Below are 20,334 nucleotides of genomic sequence, written 5' to 3'. Positions count from 1 at the left end.
CAGCCCTTGAAAAGAGTTATGGGAGAGGTGCTGGGGAAAAGGCTCTGGGAAAGATGGGGAGTGTGGGAGAGAGGTGGAAGGTCCTCTGAGCTGCAGGCAGGGTTAGGTAAGATGGATGGAGTCAGGACACATCTGAATGCATCCTGGATCAGAATGTAGACAACATCTAAGGATATAGGGGTTGGAAGGGACCTTTGGAGATCATCTTGTCCAACCCCTCTGCTAAGGAAGGTTCCATTCAGCGGGTTGCACATGAAAGCATTTGGATGAGTGTTGTATATTTCCAAAGAAGGAGACTTCACAACCTCCCTGGGCAGCCTGTTCTAGTGTTCTGTCACCCTCACAGTAAAGAAGTTCTTTCTCACATGTGTATGAAATTTCTTGTGTTCCAATTTGTGCCCATTGCCCAATTGTTCTGTTGCTGCACATCACTGAAAAGAGCCTGGCCCCATCCATTTGACTCCTGCACTTTAGATATTTATAACAGTGTAAGATCCCTTCCCAGACTTCTCTTCTCCAGGCTGAACAGTCCCAGGTCACTCTACCTTTCTTCATGAGGGAAGTGCTTCAGGTTTGTGGCCTTCCACTGAACTCTTTCCAATAGTTCCCTGTCTTTTTTGAACTGGGAGTCAGGAACTGGACACAGCATTCCAGATGTGTCCTCACCTGGGCAGAATATCTGGGTAGAGCACCTCCCTTGACCTGCTGGCCATGCTCTTTTTAACAAACCCAGGATATCATGGGCCTCCTTGGCCACAGGGGCACACTGCTGTCTCATGGCCAACCTCTTCTCCACCAGGACTTCTGAGTCCTTCTCCGCATGGTTTCTTTCCAGCAGGTCAGCCCTAACCTGTACGGATGCATGCAGTTATTCCTCCCCAGGTACAGGACCCTACCACTTGCCACTGTTGAACCTCATCAGGTTCCTTTCTGCCCAACTCTCCAGCCTGCCCAAGTCTCACTGAATGGCAGCACAGCCATCTGGTGTGTCAGTCATTCCTCTCAGATTTATATCAGCAGAAAATTTGCTGAGGGTGCATTTTATCCCTTCATCTGGGTCACTGATGTAGATATTGAACAAAACATCATAGATATTACAGACTCAGCTCATTTAACTGTGGGTACAACAGATTTTTCTGCACCTTTCTCTCTCTCCTACAGTATGACTTCCAATTTAGCTGTAACTCCTCGTTCAGCTGATGTGTTAAATGCTCCAGAGCCATGTGGTGCATTTACAGCATTTTACCCTCAAGTTTTCCTTTGGTAGCTGCCCATGAGCGCTTTGCGATTAGTTACACCACTGAGGTACTGTTGCCTACCATTTTTATTATTCCAGCTTACCAGGGACTGACAATAAGGCTGTACTGGGGAACGTACAAGTCTCTGATCCTTAGCTATCAGCACATCTTGACTTGGTAGCAGACAGCCTCATGCTTCACTTTTTTTTAATTATCACCTCACACTTGCCATAGGATGTTAGGAAGATAAAGTGTGTCCACAGCCCATTACCAAGGTCTACATGACAGGCCAAAACCAGCTCTGAGACATCTAATTTGTATGCTCTGGCCCTATCCTCTATACTGTTATTTATTCTTGTGGCTTTCCTCCTTTAATCTCAGTTTTCAGAGGTTCAATTTTCCCTAGCTATCATGTGTTGTGATGTATCGTGATTCATGCTCCTAATGCTGTGCAGTAATAGTGCATGAGAAGAGAGTTGAGTGTGCCAGCGTATCTGGAGGAAGGATTGTTTTCAGAAAGCTGAATCTGCCCTGCTGCAGCAGAGCTAGTTTCAAGTTTCCATTCCTGCTTGCTACCTGAAACTCTAGTTTCTTTTGAGATTTATTTTGAACAGATGCCACTGCAACAACCCTGGTATCTTTTATGATGGCAGAATCATTTTTTTCTCTGAAGCCAGCAGCTCTGTAATTAGTTTAATGTCCACTAAATGACAGCCCAGTGTGTGAACTTTAATCACAGCTGCTCTGGGTGTTATTGGTCCTTCAGGACTTAGTCTGAGCCAAGCCATGCAGAAATGGTGTTAATCTTGCACTGCAAATGTGATTGAGAGCTTATTATGAACTTCGCCAATTTCCTCAAGATTGATGCTTTACATCAGCCTGGCTAGGTGCTGAACTGGGTATTTATGCAAGGAAATTATTATATCAAATATTGAAGTTTGATTAGAAGTCATCAAAGATATATTAAAACTGGCCTTTTATTCAGCAAGAATGAAAAAAAAAATCAAAACTGGATGCTCCACACATGTGACACAGGGAGCAATTGCCAGCTCCAGGAGGTAAATGATTTTTATGTATTTTGCCATCTATTGCAAAGGCAAGGGTGCCCTTTCAGAGCAGTTTGTTTCAGGTGCAAGAGGGGTGATGCTAAGAGACTGCTAATTTACCTGGAGACCACCAGCTAGAAAAGACTGTTCCAAAGTGTATTTACCAAAAGACCGTGACCTTTCATGGCTTGATGTCAGGATTCACAGAGAGGCTGAAAACAATGCTGGGTACCAATGCCCCACTGTGAAGACTGTGAGTTGTTCTGTGACAAGCAGGAGAGAAATTCTGACTTTTGAACGCATGGTTGTCTCTGAAATGAAATTCACTCCTGTTTCCCTTCTTCCCCCACAGAGTAACAAGTCATAGCCAGCTGATATTATCAGTAACTTTAATTAATTTTTCCATTTGGAAATCCTTCCCTTCCTCAGTTTTCCTCGGAGACAAAGGCTTGTTTTGACAGCTGCTCAGGTGACAAACTGGGATCCTGTCTGCTCTCTGGTGGGATTTCTGCCTGTAGCAAGTGGACCTCAGCCAGAAATCCAAACGGGCTCCACTGTGAGGTTTGGCAGACCCTGCCAACAGAGCCCGACACGCTGCAGCCCTGCTGTGTTGCTATGAGGGCTGGGTATTTAAGAATCAGCACTTGTTGCCATTGTTGCTGAACGAGGTAGAGTTCTCCTAATGCCATCTCTCCTGCAGAGACTGCAACATGTAAACACTGAAACATTTGCTTTGAGATTTTGTTTACCTTAATGAAACTTCAGCTCTGAATATGCCATGGGGAAATTGTCTCTTGAGCAGATATAGCGAGCTTAACAAAGAGGTAGAAGTAACCCACATGAAAACTGAAAGAGTTACGTGTTGGACAAATCATACCTCTCAGTGACTCAGGCTTTTCACCACAGAACACTGTGCTCTACTCTAGTTGTACTGATCATATTATTGCTCTGTGTCGGCTTTTCAAAACAGGTCATTTCCGTGGCTTATGGGGAAAGCTCCTTCAGCAAAGCATCAGAACCTGGTGGTGTTCTGCAGGCACTGCCTGCCTCTGTACATCAGCAGTGAGTGTCCACGTCCTACCTGAGAGAACAGCGTGGAAGCAGGAACTTCCTGGGGCTTCATTCATACATATGGGTGTGTGAGGAGTGTGGTGGAGGGGATAGTGAGTGCCAGAAGGCCAGGGTGGATTGCATGTGAGCAGCAGCTTGCTAAAGAAGCATAGTGCTCAAGCAGTGGAGTCTCTGACGCTCTCTGTCATGCGCAGTATGCCCTTAACGCAAGCACAAAGGCTGGCATCCCTGAGAGATCAAAAAATAGATTGAAAACATATTTGTTTATGCAAACAGTGGATTTTCACAACAAAAGAGGTAAGCAGAAACATACAGGCATAACGTTGCTGTGCGGTAGGGAGACAGGATGCACAAAACCAGCAAACACACAATGAGAGCTCGTGCAACCCTGCAGCTGCAGCAGTCCAGGGCATATATCTGCACTGACTCCAGAGTCTAGCAGAGAGAGAAAACTTTGTCACAGAGATGTATAATGCAATTATTGTCTGAAGCATCCTTCTACTGGAGCCTCAAAGTGGCTGATGTTTGGCTGATACTGCTTTGTCTGTGCAGTGCCGACATGGCTAACAAGGTTAGGAGGAGAGATAGGGCCAGAGGTTTCCACTTGAATAATTTAAAGCTACAAATAAACTGGGATTATCACCTTACGCATTTTTCTCCATTCCTGTATTGTTGTTTTTTTTTCTTTTCATAGCTCAGTTTTTACTTTTCTTTCTTGTCAGCCAGGATTCCTCACTCAATTTTTCTTAATACCAATCCAAATCTGCTACCTATCACCTACTACTTAGTTCTGCATAAAGAGTCTGTCCTCATCTTACTCATTTCAATTAATTGCTGTGCTTAAATGATCTTTTCCAATCCGTGCTAACCCCAAGGCAACTCTTATCTGCTGTCTCAATAGGTGATTAATGACTTTCCATTCCTGGAACCAATGTGAAAGACAAAAGAGAAATAAGACAACCCAGAAAAGACTCCTCCTAACCTTCCTTTCATCTCAGTCTTTCAGGAAGGGAGGCAAGAAGGATAATAAATGTTTCACTCTTCAGGGAACACCGGCTCTGCTGGTGCTCAGTATTAATTACCCAAGGAATGTTTAAATGAATGAACACAACCGATAAGAAGAGTCATTTTCTCTTGCAAGTTGAGCTGGCAAGTTGAGATTTCTTTTGTGTGTGTTATACTGTGAGCTTCTTTTGCCTCCTTTGAGGAAGATCTTAGCTGCTCCCCCAACTCCACCCAAGAGCAGAACAATACATGTCACAGGTGTAATTTTATGCCTGTGTCTATGACCCTGAAACTAAAGTAATTTCGGTCTGTGGTGATCTACAAAGTGCTTCTTGCTGCTGCCAGACATCTGTGTTGAGATCATGCTTTGGACTCCAGCACTACCTTGGGTACAAGACTCTCAAAGTGCTTTGCAGGCATTAAATCACTTCATGGATTTTGATCCAGACTGCTCATTTGTTCTCAGCTTCCAGTTGCGTGAACGAAGGTGGATCCAAGCACAAATAAAGTCCAGTTGTTATTATGGTGTTGCACTTGAACTTGCTCCACACAGTCTGCCTGGTTCCCTTCATCCTCCACAGTCAGGTCCCCAAACTTGTTGAGTGATGATTTGTCACATAAGGCTTTACAACAGGTGCCTGTCTGTGATTTCACACAAGGGCTCTTTTTCTGCATCCCAGGTCTCCCTGTATCATTCTGACTGCAGATCACTAGCAGTTCTTGTATCCAGTCAGGCAAACATCAGCTGGGACTCGCTTCTTACAGCAGCCTCAAGCCTGAAGTTAGCCAGCACATCCCTAGTGTGCAGATCAGCATGGAGTCATTGTTCCTCTGCAGCTCCATACAAACATGAGTCTCTGCCTTAAGTGTTTACCAGCGGTGACAGAGGCTGTCCCCATGTCCTGACTTGGGATTTCATGCAGCCCCAGCTATGCAGAAGGTGTGAGATCCAGCATCACATCCAGAGGGGCTGGAAATGGACTGAGAAGGTACTGGGGATGCTGCAAAGCCACATGGCTGGGGAGAGGAGGACTCTGGTTTGGGAATAAGGGGCTTGTGATGAAGTACAAGCTTAGAGGCAGAGTCTCAGGAAGCAAAAGTGGCGTATCTGTTTTATTTAAAAGTGATTTATGGTCTCATTTTCAACTCCTGCTGGGACTCCCACAGTGTAAGGGCAGTCTTGAGGATGGCTTTAATATTGCCCAGAGGGTTTTGGTTTGAGTTGTACCAGCTCATTTTATGACAAGCTGTATCTGGTGTGGCTGGGGGGGTATCATGCAAAATGGCTAACAGGTGTCTCTAATAAAGCAGTGAACCCTGAAAGCAACATCTGTCTCATCCTACTCATGTTCTCAGATGATAATTGCATCACCTGCTCTGAGCCTCATTAGCACTGACAGCTCTTCCTCCCCTTGCTCCCAAGACACCGGGGGAGGCACTTATCTAGTCTGTGTTTGGGGTTCTGCTAAACAGACACTGAGCCTTCGCCTTCCATGGAGAGCCTCGAAGGCTGCAAGAGCACAGGAGGTGCTGCTCCCTCTTCCTCCCGATCAGTCCTGGCTGGACTGAGGCCAGAACCACAGTGGCGGTGTTTAAAAGGTGTTCAGATCATGGAAAGCTGGCTTAATTCAGACAGAGAACCAGTCTGTGGGAGTTAAAGCAAAGATTGCCATCCCTGTCTGGACCTGACAGGCAGACGAGCTTGCTGCAGAGGCTGCACTGCAGGCAGGATGCTGCTCTGATGCCTCTGGCCTACTGCAGATTGTTTCATTAATTGCTGCCATTAAATGTGACAAGCATGCTAAATCTATGAGGGGGGTTAATTGGGGCACTGAAGCTTCTTGAAGAACTCTTGAAATTCAAGATATTGTGGACTTTCCTTCTCAGTTAGCAACTTTTGTGTAACAAAAGACTAGGAGTAAGCACAGCACTGTCAGAGGAAGGACCACCTGTCTGCTCCAGCATCCAATCATCATCATCAGCTGTGCTATTCTGAGTTAATGTGGGTTTTTTTGTTTGTTTGTGGTTTTTTTTTTTTAGGAGGGAGGGGATACTACAGAGATGCAAACTATATTTTTGCAATACTTACCAGTGTCATGCAAGCCAAAAGAAAGGCCCCTGGGATTTTGGAGAAGCAAATCTAGAGCACTGTGACCTGGGAAAAAGGAACATAGAGATGGTTTTGGTAGTCTTCATGAAGAAATCTCTCTTCTGTTTTGGGAATGTGAGACCTTTGGCTCTTCTAAGAAAGGCGGTGGAAAATGTCATTTAATTCCTAGTATGGAAATTAAACTGCTTATCCTTTCCTGGGAGTTTTTTTCAGGATGTGAGAGAAGCAGGTTTGCCTGTCATTTGTACTAATGGTCCCTGTGACAGTAGCCTCTAGAGGCCACGGGACCATACACATCTCCAGAGGAAGTTAGTCTACAGCAATTCAAGAGTTGCTGTGTAAGATGATGGCTAGGAGCCACAGAATAATTTTGTCTTGGGCTACTTAAAGGTAGAATGATGCAGTAAAATGCTGCAAACTAGGTAAATACTGAAGAGATGTGTGTGCTCCATTCTGCTTTTCTAGGTTGTCTCACCACAGTATTAAATCTCTAATAGCTCCAGTACTACTGGATGAAGTTCCTTATTCAAGGTTAAGGATGGAGCTGAAGCCATGGTGCTATTTTTATAGAGTAACCTTCTCCTTGGACCATAGCAGCCTGGGTTTGCTTTTTCTTGCTTCAGCAAGACATGCTTCTGATGCAGCCAGCTTAGTGTCCTGTATGCCTGCTCATGTAGGACAATGTACTTCGGGCCTGGATGCAAGAAGTGGTAAACAAATCTGCTGTGTGTGATCACACTCAGCTCCACCAGTTAAGTAATTTTCCTTCCCATTTGAGGACTAGTGACTTCTGATTAAGGTGTGTATTGAGGTTTATGGTTTAGGAAAATAAAGAGAAAGGAAAGGGGAAAGGAAAAGAAAATATCCAGCACGACCCTACAGTTCAGGAAGGATCCCACACAGTAGGAATGAACTGCAAAAAAATTGCTGTGCTGGCCATTTTCAGACCTGACTGTTTACAGGTATGTCAGCGGGGTCAGGCTCTGCTCAGCTGGAGGTCAGGTTCTTTACACTCCAGTATCCCAGACAACAAAAGCACTAATGAAGGTAAGTGCCCTCTCTCCCTTCCTTCTGCTTGGACACTGGTGGACATACGGCGAGAACTGTGTGGCAGGGAAACTTCTGCTGAACACTCTGAATGTAGATAAACCAAACCCACCATCTTGCAGAGAGGAATGTCCCATTGCAGCCTGAATTGTTTCTGGAAGAAGTATTGCCTTTGGCTACAGGAGAAAGGGTGGGGAGGGGAGACCTTTGCAAGACACAGGGAAGCAGCTGATGAGGATGTGAAGTGAGTGCAAGAGAGAGCAAGGGCAGTTTGCATTCATGTTGCATTTTTGGAGTGAAATATGCTGACAGATTAATAAACAACATGAACAAGCTGGTCACAAAAGTTTATTTTGTTTCCCATATTTAGTATGACCCATGTAACACTTGGGCCCTAGGGAACCAGACTTCTCCCAGAGGGTAAAATAAGTAGCATCTGGTTTTCCCCTTCTATTCTTGATCATACAGGCGTGGTCCCTCTCCATCCCCACCTTCAGTTAGAGCTCCTAACCTGTCTGCAGAGGGTGCCTCTGTGGGAAGGCTGCTTGAATTTGGAGAGTCAGCAAGTGTTAAATACCGGGGTGATGGCTCTGAAAGGCTTTTCTCATGGGACAGAGCATGAGATCACCAGAGTGCTGGTGAGAAAGGTGCTGCAGGGAGGTGCCAGGGGGTGGTCACTTCACAACACATACAGGAAAGACTCTGCTTTAGGGAGCAGAGCCACGCTATCTACTCTGTCTGTCTTCTGTTTGCTAGGGGTAATTTTGGCATTCTTCTGCCATACACAAGGGTATGCAGTGGCTGGCCAACACCATGACCATTTCCTGGAAGGAAAATGGTGGACAGAGGCTCTGCCAGCTGGGATTGGGCAGGCTGGGAGGGGCAGGGGTCTGTCTTGTTTGCTGGGGCTGCTGCCATCCACCCCAGGCCCCCATCCAGGACAGGGCTGCGGGAGCCCAGGGCATGTTGAAGGGGTTGCTTCAGTTGCTGCTACTGGGCTGTGTCCTTTAAATCCTCAGCTATATCTCAGTTTTCCCTGCTTGTGATGCAAAGCTGAAATAACTCTCACAGTCTTGTAGTTTCACGTAGTCAACCTCTGACCCTACCAGCTGGAAAGCCACTGCTGGCCTAGTAATTACTCAGATGATTATTTTCTTTATTCTAATGAAGGTAATATATGTTCTCTCTTCATAGTGTAACTGACTGGTGCTTCTTTTTTGTTGTATTTTGTTAATTTGAAGCCTCTGGGAATTCATCCTGTCTCTTCCTCCTGGCTTCCTCTCCTTCAAGTCTTCAAGGAGAAGTTATCCTTTATTTTCCGTACCTCATTATTTGGAGGCACCTGGGTCAAAGAGGTGTGATTTACATGTTGTTCTGACACCTTTTCCAGGCTGCCCATTTGTATACAGCATGCAGCCCTACCTTTGCTGGATAGATCACACACAGTTTGGAGCAGCAAGTGTCTTGACTGCCCTCAGTGCATTGCACATTTGCAGTTCACCTGCTGATAACTCTGGGTTTTTATGCTATATATGCTTTGTCTAACACAGCTAATACTTGTCAGGGCTACACTTCTCTGCCTATACAGCTCTCTGTCTAGTACTTGTAGGGTGCTGACAACCATCCTCACCTGGTGCTGAGAATGTTAAGATAAGGAAAAAAAATCAGTTGTAATAGATTTTTAAGGGAATGTCCTCTTGCCTTCAGCTTCATGTTACTAAGTACTATTACTGAATGTAATGAATATATAGAGAGGGATATGCATATCAACCTAGCTTTGTGTTTATGTAGTGTCTGTATGTGAAATACCAAACGAATGTCATCTTATTTGATAGAATGAGTGATGTTAATTTTCCTAGAGCTACTCAAGAAAAGGACATACATCAGAACCTGACACAGCCCTGATATAGCTTTTCTGGGCCTCTTTGTGGTGAGCCTGCCAAGCGCTCATTCCCCAGGCACATGGCAATTTTCTATATAAAGAACAGTTTTAAAAATAACTTATATACCTCTTGCGCTCAGACTTTTTATTTTATTTTTATTTTTTTCTGCTATGAAAAACTCAACATTGTGATGACGTGTAATCCCATGGGGGAAAGTATATTCACCCTGCTTTACAAACTGTAGCGTGCACAGTCTGGATGATAATTTGGGATTACATTTTTCTGAAATGTCTGAAATAAGAAATGAAAACTTGAACCAACCTTCCTGGGACTACAATCAATGTGTGTTACTTTTGCTTCCAGGACTTGTGGGCAGGCACTATACTTGGAGGCAGACTTAGAGCCAGGCTAATATTTCCTGTGTTCTGTGTTTTTAAATTAAGATGTTGTTGGGATCAGTTCAATATTGAATTAAAGTTAAATGCAACATGTCCTATTGAGAAGGCCACTCTTGCCCACCAGCTAGTAAATGAAATTCTACAAAAAGGAAGCAGGGACAAAAATGCAGCTCTTTTTTCATTTCTAATAGTAATGACTAGTAACTTCTGAAGTGTTATAAAAAGCATCAAACAAGCACACAATACTCACATACATGTATTATACCTACATGTCCAGAAATCAGGGCTAGGAATTCCTCTGTCCTGATACACAACTTTGCTCTGCAGAGGTCTGCATCCCACTGCAGAGGATCTCATGATTGTTGATGGGTAGAAATGGGCACTTGAGAGGCACAATAAAACTCAAGCAAAAGCAGAAGGCTCACAGTAGGTCACATGAACCATAATACTGAAGTGCTCATAACTCTTTTCTGGGGAAGGAGGAAAGCCAACTGATTTACTAGCTTAGTTGTAGACATTTTCAGTTAGACGAGATAAATTACATCATAGTGTTTTAGAAGAATAACAGTGACCAGCCTTTTCCAGCATAATAGATGAACTTCACTCCCTGTGGCATTCAGAGGTTTTTTTTTTATGGTGGACTTAAATGAGAGAAGATTGATAAGCTGAGCTGCATTTATTCAGTATCCTTTAGGGAAAGAAATGTAATTTGAGTGCTCAGTAAATCAGATTTGTCTGCATACATTTATGAAAAACGAGTAGGGTTCATTTTCCACATATTTCTGCTTAATGCCATTTTAGACAACTTACATGGTCCCCAGTGGTTTCTTTATAAGGCATGGTTTTCCAAGTCTCCAGTGTCACTGCCCACTACTCTTGCAGTCTCCTCAGTCTATAGTAGTACTTGGTGCAATATTTAGTCAACTGAATCTCAACCAATAATTACAAAGAAAAGGCCAGTGCTGAAGACACGTGGTGTTTGTAGGAGTAAGTGTCTTAGTCCCCCTGATGCAATGAGTCTGCATCTGACCATGCACTGCAGCATCTGTGGCTGAAGCAAGTGACCAAGACAAAGTGGTCAGGTGTTAGAGCAGGATGATGATGCGCTGAGATAGATACTGTGTTGTTTGTGGACGGGAATAAATCATGACTCAGGCAGCTCACCCTCAGCTCACATTGGTTAATCTCCCTAGCACTTATGAAAATATTCTGCAGCCAATTTTATGCTGTGACGAGATGCTGAATGGCTTAAAATATAATGTGGTCTGCCAGAAACAAATGATTGGGACGGCTGCACTGCAAAACTTCACTCTGAGTCTCTGCATGCTACATACATTACAGAAGAACCATTTTAGAAATGGTTTGCTAAATATGGCAAATGTGAGTGCTGTAGATCTGAAATGGCAGTACTCAGTATGTCTGTTGCTGATGACTGTAGTAAATGCTCTCAGAGGTGGCTGACTGAAAATGATAGCGGCTGGAGCCAAGAAACATACACTTCTATTCTCCTTCCAACCATTGCACATTCTTTATTAAGCAGAATATTAAGTGTGAACAGTATTCATCTCCTAAAGTTCAAATTTTCTGAGGAAACGTCAGATAAATTCCACTCCAGCTTCTTTTAACTGCTTGCTAATTCAGTATCTATTGCAAACTGCATATGGTAGGAAAAAAAAATAATGGGATACTCATCTGGATTCAGAGTAAGGCATCCAAAATTAATTTGAGGAAAATGTCCTCGATTCAGCAAAGTGCTTCAGCTTTAAGCGTGCAAATAGCCAATGAATCACATGCTTAAAGTAAGACTCATGTATGTGCTTCTTGCTAAATTAGGTATAAATTACATCTCCATATCAAACAGCAGCAAAAACCCAGTAAAAAGACAAAACAAAATACACAAAGAAAAGATAACCATGAAAGCTTTGGTTCAGAAGCAATGCTTGCTCAGATGTAATGTAGTCAACATAAGGTTTGTTTTGTTTTACTCAATCACTTTATTATTTATTGCTCAGTATCAAAAGGAATCAAACTGACATTGATTAAAGGCCATTGTGAGTTGTAGGTAATATTCGTATCTTCGAAGTCTTTGAATTCTTTCTTTCTTGATGCACATTGTAGGGATAAATTAAAATCATAGAAGACTCAAATAGGGAATCACAGTATGATGCAATCATGTAAACAGTAGCACATATGTATAGATTAATACAGATTTCCTTTGCCCACTTGACAGGTCTGATCAAAAATAGCAAATATTTCAATTCTAACAAACATTTGAGTTTTTTCTTTGAACTAGTGAATATATATATAAAAATCATATAAAGCAGAGTGGGTTATCATGACTTTACTTTTTGTCTTGATCTTTAAGGCTTGTCAGAATCCTCCCTCTTCCCACTAAGTTCACTGGTTACTTAGGAGAATGAGCTGAGCAAATGTTCATTGTTTGCTCTGTAGAAAAGCCATTTATAAATTGCTGATATTCCCATAGAGGGAGATATGAAATCAGATACTTTTGATCAGCCAGAAGGACGTGAATTATTGGTGTAGACCATTTGTATTACGAAGGACGATGTTTCAACAGTTGACACCCCTGTAACTTCCTCCTCAGCAATTAAGTGATAAGAGCTGCAAAACGAGTCTCTGAGAGGCTGCAGCCTGATCTGCTCTGTGAGCTTCTGGTCATGAGTAGCACAGCGCTGGATTTCATAAGGCTTTGCATAAGGTCAGTTGTTGGGCATCCCAACTATGAGACCTGGGCTGTGCAATACTGATTCAAACTGCCTCAATATAAGGAAGCATCTTTTTAGAAATAGTGTCAACTTTGCAAAGGTGTGTATTAACCTGGCAGCATCTGGATTTCTTCTTGCAGTGTTGGCATTTAGGACATCCATTTGTGGCTAATTGCAGTAGTATTAAAGACTGGCACTCAATCTCAGGCTGGTCAAATAAGGCGTGAATTCACCAGGGAGCTTTGGGACAGGGCTTAATCTCTATGTCATAATACATACTAAGTTTAAGTGTGTTTGTTGCAATTACATCCAATTGAATACTTGGAAATTAGGTTTACTGTTTTGAAACATCATAAGGCCCCTGCTCAGCAACACGATTGGCACTGGCTGACTTGTATAAGTTGGTCAAAATTCACAACTCCCACAGACTGCTCTCCAGATCTTATACCCTAAACGTATTTGAAGATGGAGGCTTACATGGACAAACCAGACATGTCTGTTCAGTTGCACTGGGACTGAGAGGACTTACGGGAGGCTCACAGTTGTTAATGCCAAGGAGGTACTCATGTGAGTGTATTTACTGATGGATCTGCAGAACTATTTTAGCAAATGAAGATGACAACTTTGGTGGGTGAACATAATGCTAAGACACTCAATGCCTTACTTTGTCACAAGCTCTGGATTTAGGTACAGTCTTCACTTCTGTGTGCAGTCTGTCCTTTCCTAGTGTTTTCAGTCTTCCAGGGGGTTAGTTAACTGTTTTGTTTTGTTTTTTGTTTTTTGTTTTTTTATAAATAGGATTAATATATAAAATCTTATAAATGCAATAAACACAGAAAAATACAAAACATTTCAAGCCTGTGGCTCTTTCCCAGCATTCTTCCCATTTTCTCCCTCACCGGATAAGGGTGCAGGAAACACAGAGGGACACTTCCAAGAAGGCTCTTGAATCGCAGGGCAGGCCATTTTGGGGAGCTATGAGAGCAGCCATCACACCTGGCACACACTGAGAGCTTTTGTTTGTATACAGAGAAACAAAGGACATACAAGGTCGCTACTCTTTCATAAGGTAAGATTGCACAGAAAGAGAAAGCTGCTGACCTCCAGGGCACAGTGCACTTTTTGAACTGACGTCCACATGGTGACTCCAAACTGCTTTGATATGAGACTAACATCGGGAATAAACGCTTAAACTGGTCGGTTGATACAGGGGACAGAACTGTAGAACCACAGCCACACTTTACTACAAGCATTGGGCTGTAGTATGAGGATGGGTTGACTGGTATTCGTCCCTCCCTCCCAAACACATATCTCCAACAAGAAAGTAGTCCAACAGTTTTCTAAGACACGAGACTTGAGTTTAGTCCTTTAGAACAGCTGTCCGTTTCCATCAGGGTTGCAATAGCCATCTTGCACCAGAAATCAGCCCAGACTTCTTTTTCTTACCTTATTCCTATTAGTTTCCAAGGGCCTCTCATTTCCCTAGTGGTTTCTGACTATATTTTCTTTCAATCATTCCACTTTTCTTATTTCTTAGTGTTGCTGCGGCAGTCTAAATGTCTTTTTCTTCTTGTAGTTGCAGTTTTCCCACTGTTTCCCTGAACATCTGCAAGACAGCCCATCTGGATTGACACAGTGTGAGATGAGGCAGACAGGCATTGCCAACAAAGGGCTCCTACTGCAGCAAGCAGGCTGTTGCAATCAGATGTTTTCTAAGACGTCTATGGGGACAAAGCCTTTCTTCTTCCCGCTGTATACTTTGATGAAGCCATCGTGTTCCTTTTCTGAAGTCACGCAAATCTGGATGCAAAGAAGGTAAAAAAATAAAAATCTCTTTGCCATGATGAAAAGATAAATGATTGAAATCTATTTATCTGGTAGGCTGGACACTGGGCTGGTTGCTTCTACAGGTAGTTTAGGCTCAAAGCTTTGACAAGAAACTCAAAGTCATATGTTCAGAGCATTACCATTCCCCCTGACTCTCTGAAGTGCCACGTGTGAATGAGAAATGTTAAAATCATTAACGCCCTCATACAGGATCAAATATTTTGAAGCTTGAACTACGACTTCAACCTACTGTAACTATCGTGATTTAGTTGTCTGTGTATGAGAGATGTGGGTAATTCAGATTACAAGCTACCAGGCTCCCTCAGAAGTCGATGAAAAATAATCACAATGCCAAGGTGGGTCACTCACAGCAACTAATCTGAATGCAAGCATATTCTCTTTGGCATATTTAAAGAGCCAAAGTGCTTCTCAGATGGGCAATGGGTTATGTTATTCACTCAGCTCTCTCACTTGCAGGTGCCTGTGTCTATTTTGGATACCGAAGTATGTGACCTGAATACAGCTCAGCGAGTGTGTGTGCACAACTCCTGTGCCTAACAGAGGTGAGCGTGATGGAAACGGTACAGTCTTCACAATAGTGCAATATATCACGTTAAGGATCTGCATTTCCTAAGACCTTTGTGAAGTCAGGTATTTCCTTCCATTTTAGGGCCCATCTGAGGCTTCTTTGGCAATGGATGAGCCATTTGAAAGCACTAGTACTTTGACTGGGCACTTGAGCACAGAGGCATAAAAATTAAGATTTTTTTTCAAACATCTGTGCTAAAGAAAGATACGTTTCCTATTATTCAATTACAGTTAAAAAATAGGCAGAAAGTTGATGGTGCTATTGAGATCAACTCACTGATTTCTCATGATGAAAGTGCCAGGTCTTTTAAGCTCTGTATCTGGATTAATACTCACAAGGGCTCTATCTGATGGGTTTTTAAAGTGTTACAAAAATTCAGAGAGGATGAAGTGACCCCAAATGGCTAAAAATGTTCCTGACTAAATGCATTTCAGCATGACTCTTACAAATTGTACGGTGGCACCTAAATAACATATCTCAACTGTGGGTCGGATTGTCCTCTTACAGCTACATGCCTAAAATTTGCTAGCAATAATGATGCTGCCAGTTGGAAATGAAAGGATATATGAAGGAGGTGAAGATGTTTCATATTTGCCACCTCCAGTATTTGGAAATGGTCAGATGTGTCTCTGTAGCTGAAAACAAGGGTTTGGAAAACATACGTGCTCATTAATATTCTTAGGCTACCTACTTAATTCTATCTGAACTGCACTCCTGGGTCAGAATGACCGAGCACACCAATAGAGTTGACATCCAATTAGAACAAAATAATATATTGTTGTTTGGGCTAAATCACACAGGAGAGAAAGGGGTATGCAATTGATGCAGTTTTTGTTCAGGTGCTATTGCAAAAGAGCCAAGCTAATTTTGTGTGATGGATCTCTAGCACAGTAGCAGCTCCCTAGGCAGTCGCATCATCATTTGAAGCAGAAATGCGTGAAGCAGAGCTATACAGGAAGGTTTTTCTGAGTATTACAAGATGTTGATGTTGCTCTGTCTTTGAGGAAGACTACAAAAACCTCAACAATTAGAGAAAAAGCCTACAAAGGAGCACCAGATTAAGGATAAACGAGCACAGTAGAGTGTTCAAAAGTAGGGAAGAGCATCTTGATTGAAAGATACCCATTCTCAGTTGATCCTTGCATGGGAAAATAAACTTCTGCAGGCTCCCTGTAATGGGCCTGGCTTGTTAAAAGGAATGCCTGACTCCATCACTATGCTACCTCCTGACTAAAAAAGTTTGACAGACCTCTTCCCTGATGTCTTGCACTGTCAGCAGAATGATTTGTGGACAAAAGAAAAGTACAGAACTTTCTGAACAGAGGTTTTCTTTATCTTTGGAGTGGAAAAAGGACAGCAGATTTGAACTTTAAAAATTTTTTTCATTCTGCTGCTGCTATTCAAGCTCTCTCTGATATCAGTGGGAATGCTTTGCTATAGCAATAACTTTAGATCTTCACTGGGTATGTGGAAGACAAGGTCTTTCTGCAAGATTTTCTCTCGCTCCTCATACTAATACATTAATACATGAATCAATCTGCACTCTCACAAATTCCAGTTCTCTCACGCTAATACTCTAAGCCCTGCATGTGCCAGCCCCTGAATGGCAGAGGCTTTTCCCACTCTTTCCTAAGGAAGGGGATATGTGAAGGGCAGGTTGAGCCCAGCTGCAGTATAACACACTTTATTTATATGGTAGAAGTCAGGAGGTCCCCAAGGCTGTAGCAGCTGCTGGAGCTTTGCACAGCTATGGAGATTCTCCAGATTCTGTGGTTTCAGAAAGGGGGAAACGCAACTCCATCTTTGGCCACGTTTGTCCTCATTGCCTTTTGTGAGTGTTGCCAAGGGTTTCATCCACAAGCCTTGGGATCTGGGTTTCTTAGGTGGGTGTAAATCAGGAGGAGTACATGGTGGTGTACAGAGTTTTGGGCTCCACCTGATGAATCAGCTGTCGCTGAGGACTAGCCCTGGTGACAGCAAGTGTGGTGCCTGTGAAGGCACAGCATGCCTAGCTGCCATCAGACACCCACAGTTCACTGCATCCAACTGGAAAATGCTTGAAATGACAGCTGCTCAGGCTGGTGTGTTCTGGGGGCAAGGTGGCTGAGCAGCTATTCCTCTGTGAATTCAGCAGCAACACAAATGGAGACAAACTGTGTGTGTTTTTTTTAGAAAGAAAATAGAAAGTGACCTGACTCAAGAGATTATTAATGGAGTAAGCCGTGGGATAAGCAATCACATCTCAGGCTATTTCTCAGTCATCAAGGGATCTACAGAAATAACTGAAAGTGGGATCTAGTATCATAAAGTCACTTTTTCATTCTTTCATCTCATTTTTCTAAAAACAAACAAACAAAACAAACACACAACAAAAACAAAGCAAAATACTGCTTAGATCCTGATTGATGTCTGAACTTGTCAACATCTGCCCTTGGGATTTCTTTATCCCTCAGCAGGGGAGATAGAGGCAATCAGGAAATGATACTTCAAGCTGCTATCAGAACTCTCCTGAGTTTCTAAGTCCTGTGGCAAATTCTCTTTGTCCCAGAGTAACTTTGAACTTGCTCTAGTTTTCTGTAGCTGTCTTCTGCTTATCTTCTCCCTGTCACATATTTAACCTGTCAGTAACAGGCTAGTTGTGATGAGACAGGAATTTGTTTATGAGGACAGCACAGCTTCAAGAGCTGTTCTGGAGCCTGGGGACAGTGCCAGGTCAAGAGGTCTGAAAGCTCATGCCTTCTGTTTGTCTCCAGCGATGACAGCACAGGGACATGATAAGTTTCCACATCTGCTTATGTCTATGCACTGAAAAATTTGCCTAAAAGTAAGCTCTGTGGATAGAAATGGTAGACAACTCAGTTTTCATACTAATTTGGCTACAGTGCAAAGTATGATGACAGGTTTTATATCAGCTGCTTCACTAGCTTTTGGACCAAGAACACCAGCTTGTTTTTCATATGATATTTGTTCAGGATTTTAAAGATGACCTGGATACAAAATGAGCTGTGCTCAGGTTCTAGACTCTTCCACAACCTGTGTGCCACTCTGTGTCTCTGAATAAATGGCCCAGTTAAACAAAACAAGCATCAGTGCAAATGTGAGATAGCTGGAGAGAAAGATCCTTTTTCCCTCAAGCCTAGCTGTGAAAAGTAGCATCTATTGCAGGGGAGTAAAACTTTAGCATCACTTTCCAATCTGAGTTTGTTTCAGCAGTGTAGCGAGTCATTCTTTAAGAAGTTCAGATCCTTCTGGAGTACCTCAGGATGAAAAATGTGGGGCCAAGGCAGCAAGGTGAAAAGCCAGACACCAACAAAACGTATGAACTAATGAGAAGACTTGAGGCAGCTGAATCCGTTGGGACTGGAGACCTGTGTTGCAGTCTTGCTCTGTTGAACCTACTCTCCAGGATGAGAGTCTGGATCAAAGTCCATTCCTGGGCTCCTCTCAGGTGGCTGGATCAGACCTGAACGTAGCTGCTGATATACACATACCTAAAAGTCACTCCTTCTGAAATGGGAGCAACTGGCTGTAGGGATATGGATGCCTTGGGGACAGCAAGGCTGACTGCTCTGGTTCGGAAGCTGCAGCCATCACAGCTATGGCCTTTTTTGCAGTCACCATGGAATCCAGATGGGAGATGCTTCCTGCAACAGGGCTACTTTACATCAGTGACATTTATAGAACACATCCATTGCAAAATGGATCTGTTGCACTGACCTTTATGTAAACTCACAGCCCACATTTGGATGAGGCAGAGAGTTTCTGATTGCTAACCTCATTACAGATGTCGTGGTTTGGGGTCGTTTCTGTTTCACAAGATGACTTGTGCAATTCAAAATCAATAGTGTTATTTAATCACAAAGAGCTCGGTCCTAATGTGGTTTATATTTGTGTGCTTGTAGACATCAGAGGAGCCAGTAAAGGGTGTGGGCAGTATTTTCTTAAAGAGGGCATTTCCTTTATTTAATTAGGGTACTAGAAAAGGAGGAGCAACAGACATACAAACAATAGAATGTTATTTCTTCTTTAAAAACAAGGCTAAGTCTGCCCTTCTCCTGCGCATATCTGATTGAGCCCAGCTGCAGAGCTGCTGCAAAGAGCCCAGCCACCTTCTACACTGGTTTCAGGAACTGCCAGCACACCCTGAACTCCAAGATGTTGCTGTCTCTGAAGCAGTACTGCTTATTCCTAAGCTGAGTTTCCTATTTCATAATGAATTTTTCAAGGAAACCTTTGTGAAGATAAACCCATGCATCTTGCTTAAGACGTGCAAATGCGTTGCTTTGTTCTTCCCTAGTTTTCTCCCTGAGTATTGGCCTTGCCAGAAAGGTCTGCATGAAGCTGAAAACCCAACACACTATTCACAGGACATGAAAACAACCATTGATTCCAGAGAAAGCCTCACCTACTGTGCTTCAAACTTTGAAAATGTCTCTGCTTACCTGAAATAGAGCCATAGATTCCTTTGTGTAAAAAAATACCCATCATTTTTTTTTTTTGCCTCTTTCCTTACAAATACAGACTCTCAACCTGAGAACATTCATGTAAGATATAAAAGAGATGGCAACCTGCAGTATAAACCATGGATGTTATCAAGCATTATACTGAAAATTCATATTAAAGGTATAGGATAAGTTTTCCTGTTCACCTTCATTGTAAGAATGGCTCTGAACTCCTGTAAAAACCCTGCAGAATTTACCCCAGTGAATTAACACAATAAAATGAAGACAATCTGCCTTACTATAGTTACAGGAATTTGTGAGACCAGTTAATGAGTTTTTCTAGCTAAAGTGAGACTTGACAGGAATTGGTAGCAATGAATAATTTCTCCTCCTTGCTAATCTAAAACAAGTCAGTGCTTTGCATGTAGTACATATATTGTGCTCTCAGGACTCCAAATGCTGTGAGACAGCTAAAATGGCTGCTTAAATCCCACAGAAATCCCCAAGCAGAATGCAAAAAAGAAAGAATTCTGCAAAACTTTTTCCAGGAGTCCTATTCAGATTATTTTATTTTTATTTCCATGTCCTCTCTTTTCTTTAACTCTCTCAATGCGGTCTGGTCTGGCCCAGGCCCTATGCTGCTACATGTTGGCCCAATGCAGATTGCCAGCTCTCACTAGGAACTGTCGTGGGGGGCTCAGCCCTTGTATGGGAATACAGGAGCAAGTAGATGAGTTTTTGGAACTCATTCCATCTCAAAATTACTCAAAATGGCCTTGATGTTCCTTGAGCATCCCCTTTTTAAGACAATCTGTGTGAGGATGGAACAGGCTCTCACCATCCTGAGCTCACATGCTGCTTCAGCCTTGTCTCTGCCCCCTCTGCTTTAACCAGATTTTCGTTTCACATTAACCCTCAGCATTTGTTTAAGATAGATAGGGATAATTGTGGA

At 42.8% G+C, this 20,334-nt stretch overlaps 1 protein-coding gene across 2 annotated transcripts in view; it reads right to left on the bottom strand.

Annotated features, from left to right (window-relative positions):
• Positions 1-11,284: 11,284 nt before the first annotated feature.
• Positions 11,285-20,334, bottom strand: part of STAC (SH3 and cysteine rich domain) — a 74,454-nt gene continuing 65,404 nt past the window's right edge. For both annotated transcript variants that reach the window (XM_003207280.4, XM_031553982.1), the window contains exon 11: positions 11,285-14,324. In XM_003207280.4, coding sequence (XP_003207328.1) covers positions 14,226-14,324 — 99 coding nt within the window. In that variant the 3' untranslated portion in view covers positions 11,285-14,225. The remainder of the gene's footprint in view (positions 14,325-20,334) is intronic.

This window comes from Meleagris gallopavo, chromosome 6 (assembly GCF_000146605.3).
Source record: "Meleagris gallopavo isolate NT-WF06-2002-E0010 breed Aviagen turkey brand Nicholas breeding stock chromosome 6, Turkey_5.1, whole genome shotgun sequence".
In the NCBI taxonomy this organism is placed as follows: domain Eukaryota; kingdom Metazoa; phylum Chordata; class Aves; order Galliformes; family Phasianidae; genus Meleagris; species Meleagris gallopavo.
The sequence above is the reverse complement of the archived record's forward strand: the minus strand, read 5'-3'. Positions and strand labels throughout refer to the sequence as shown.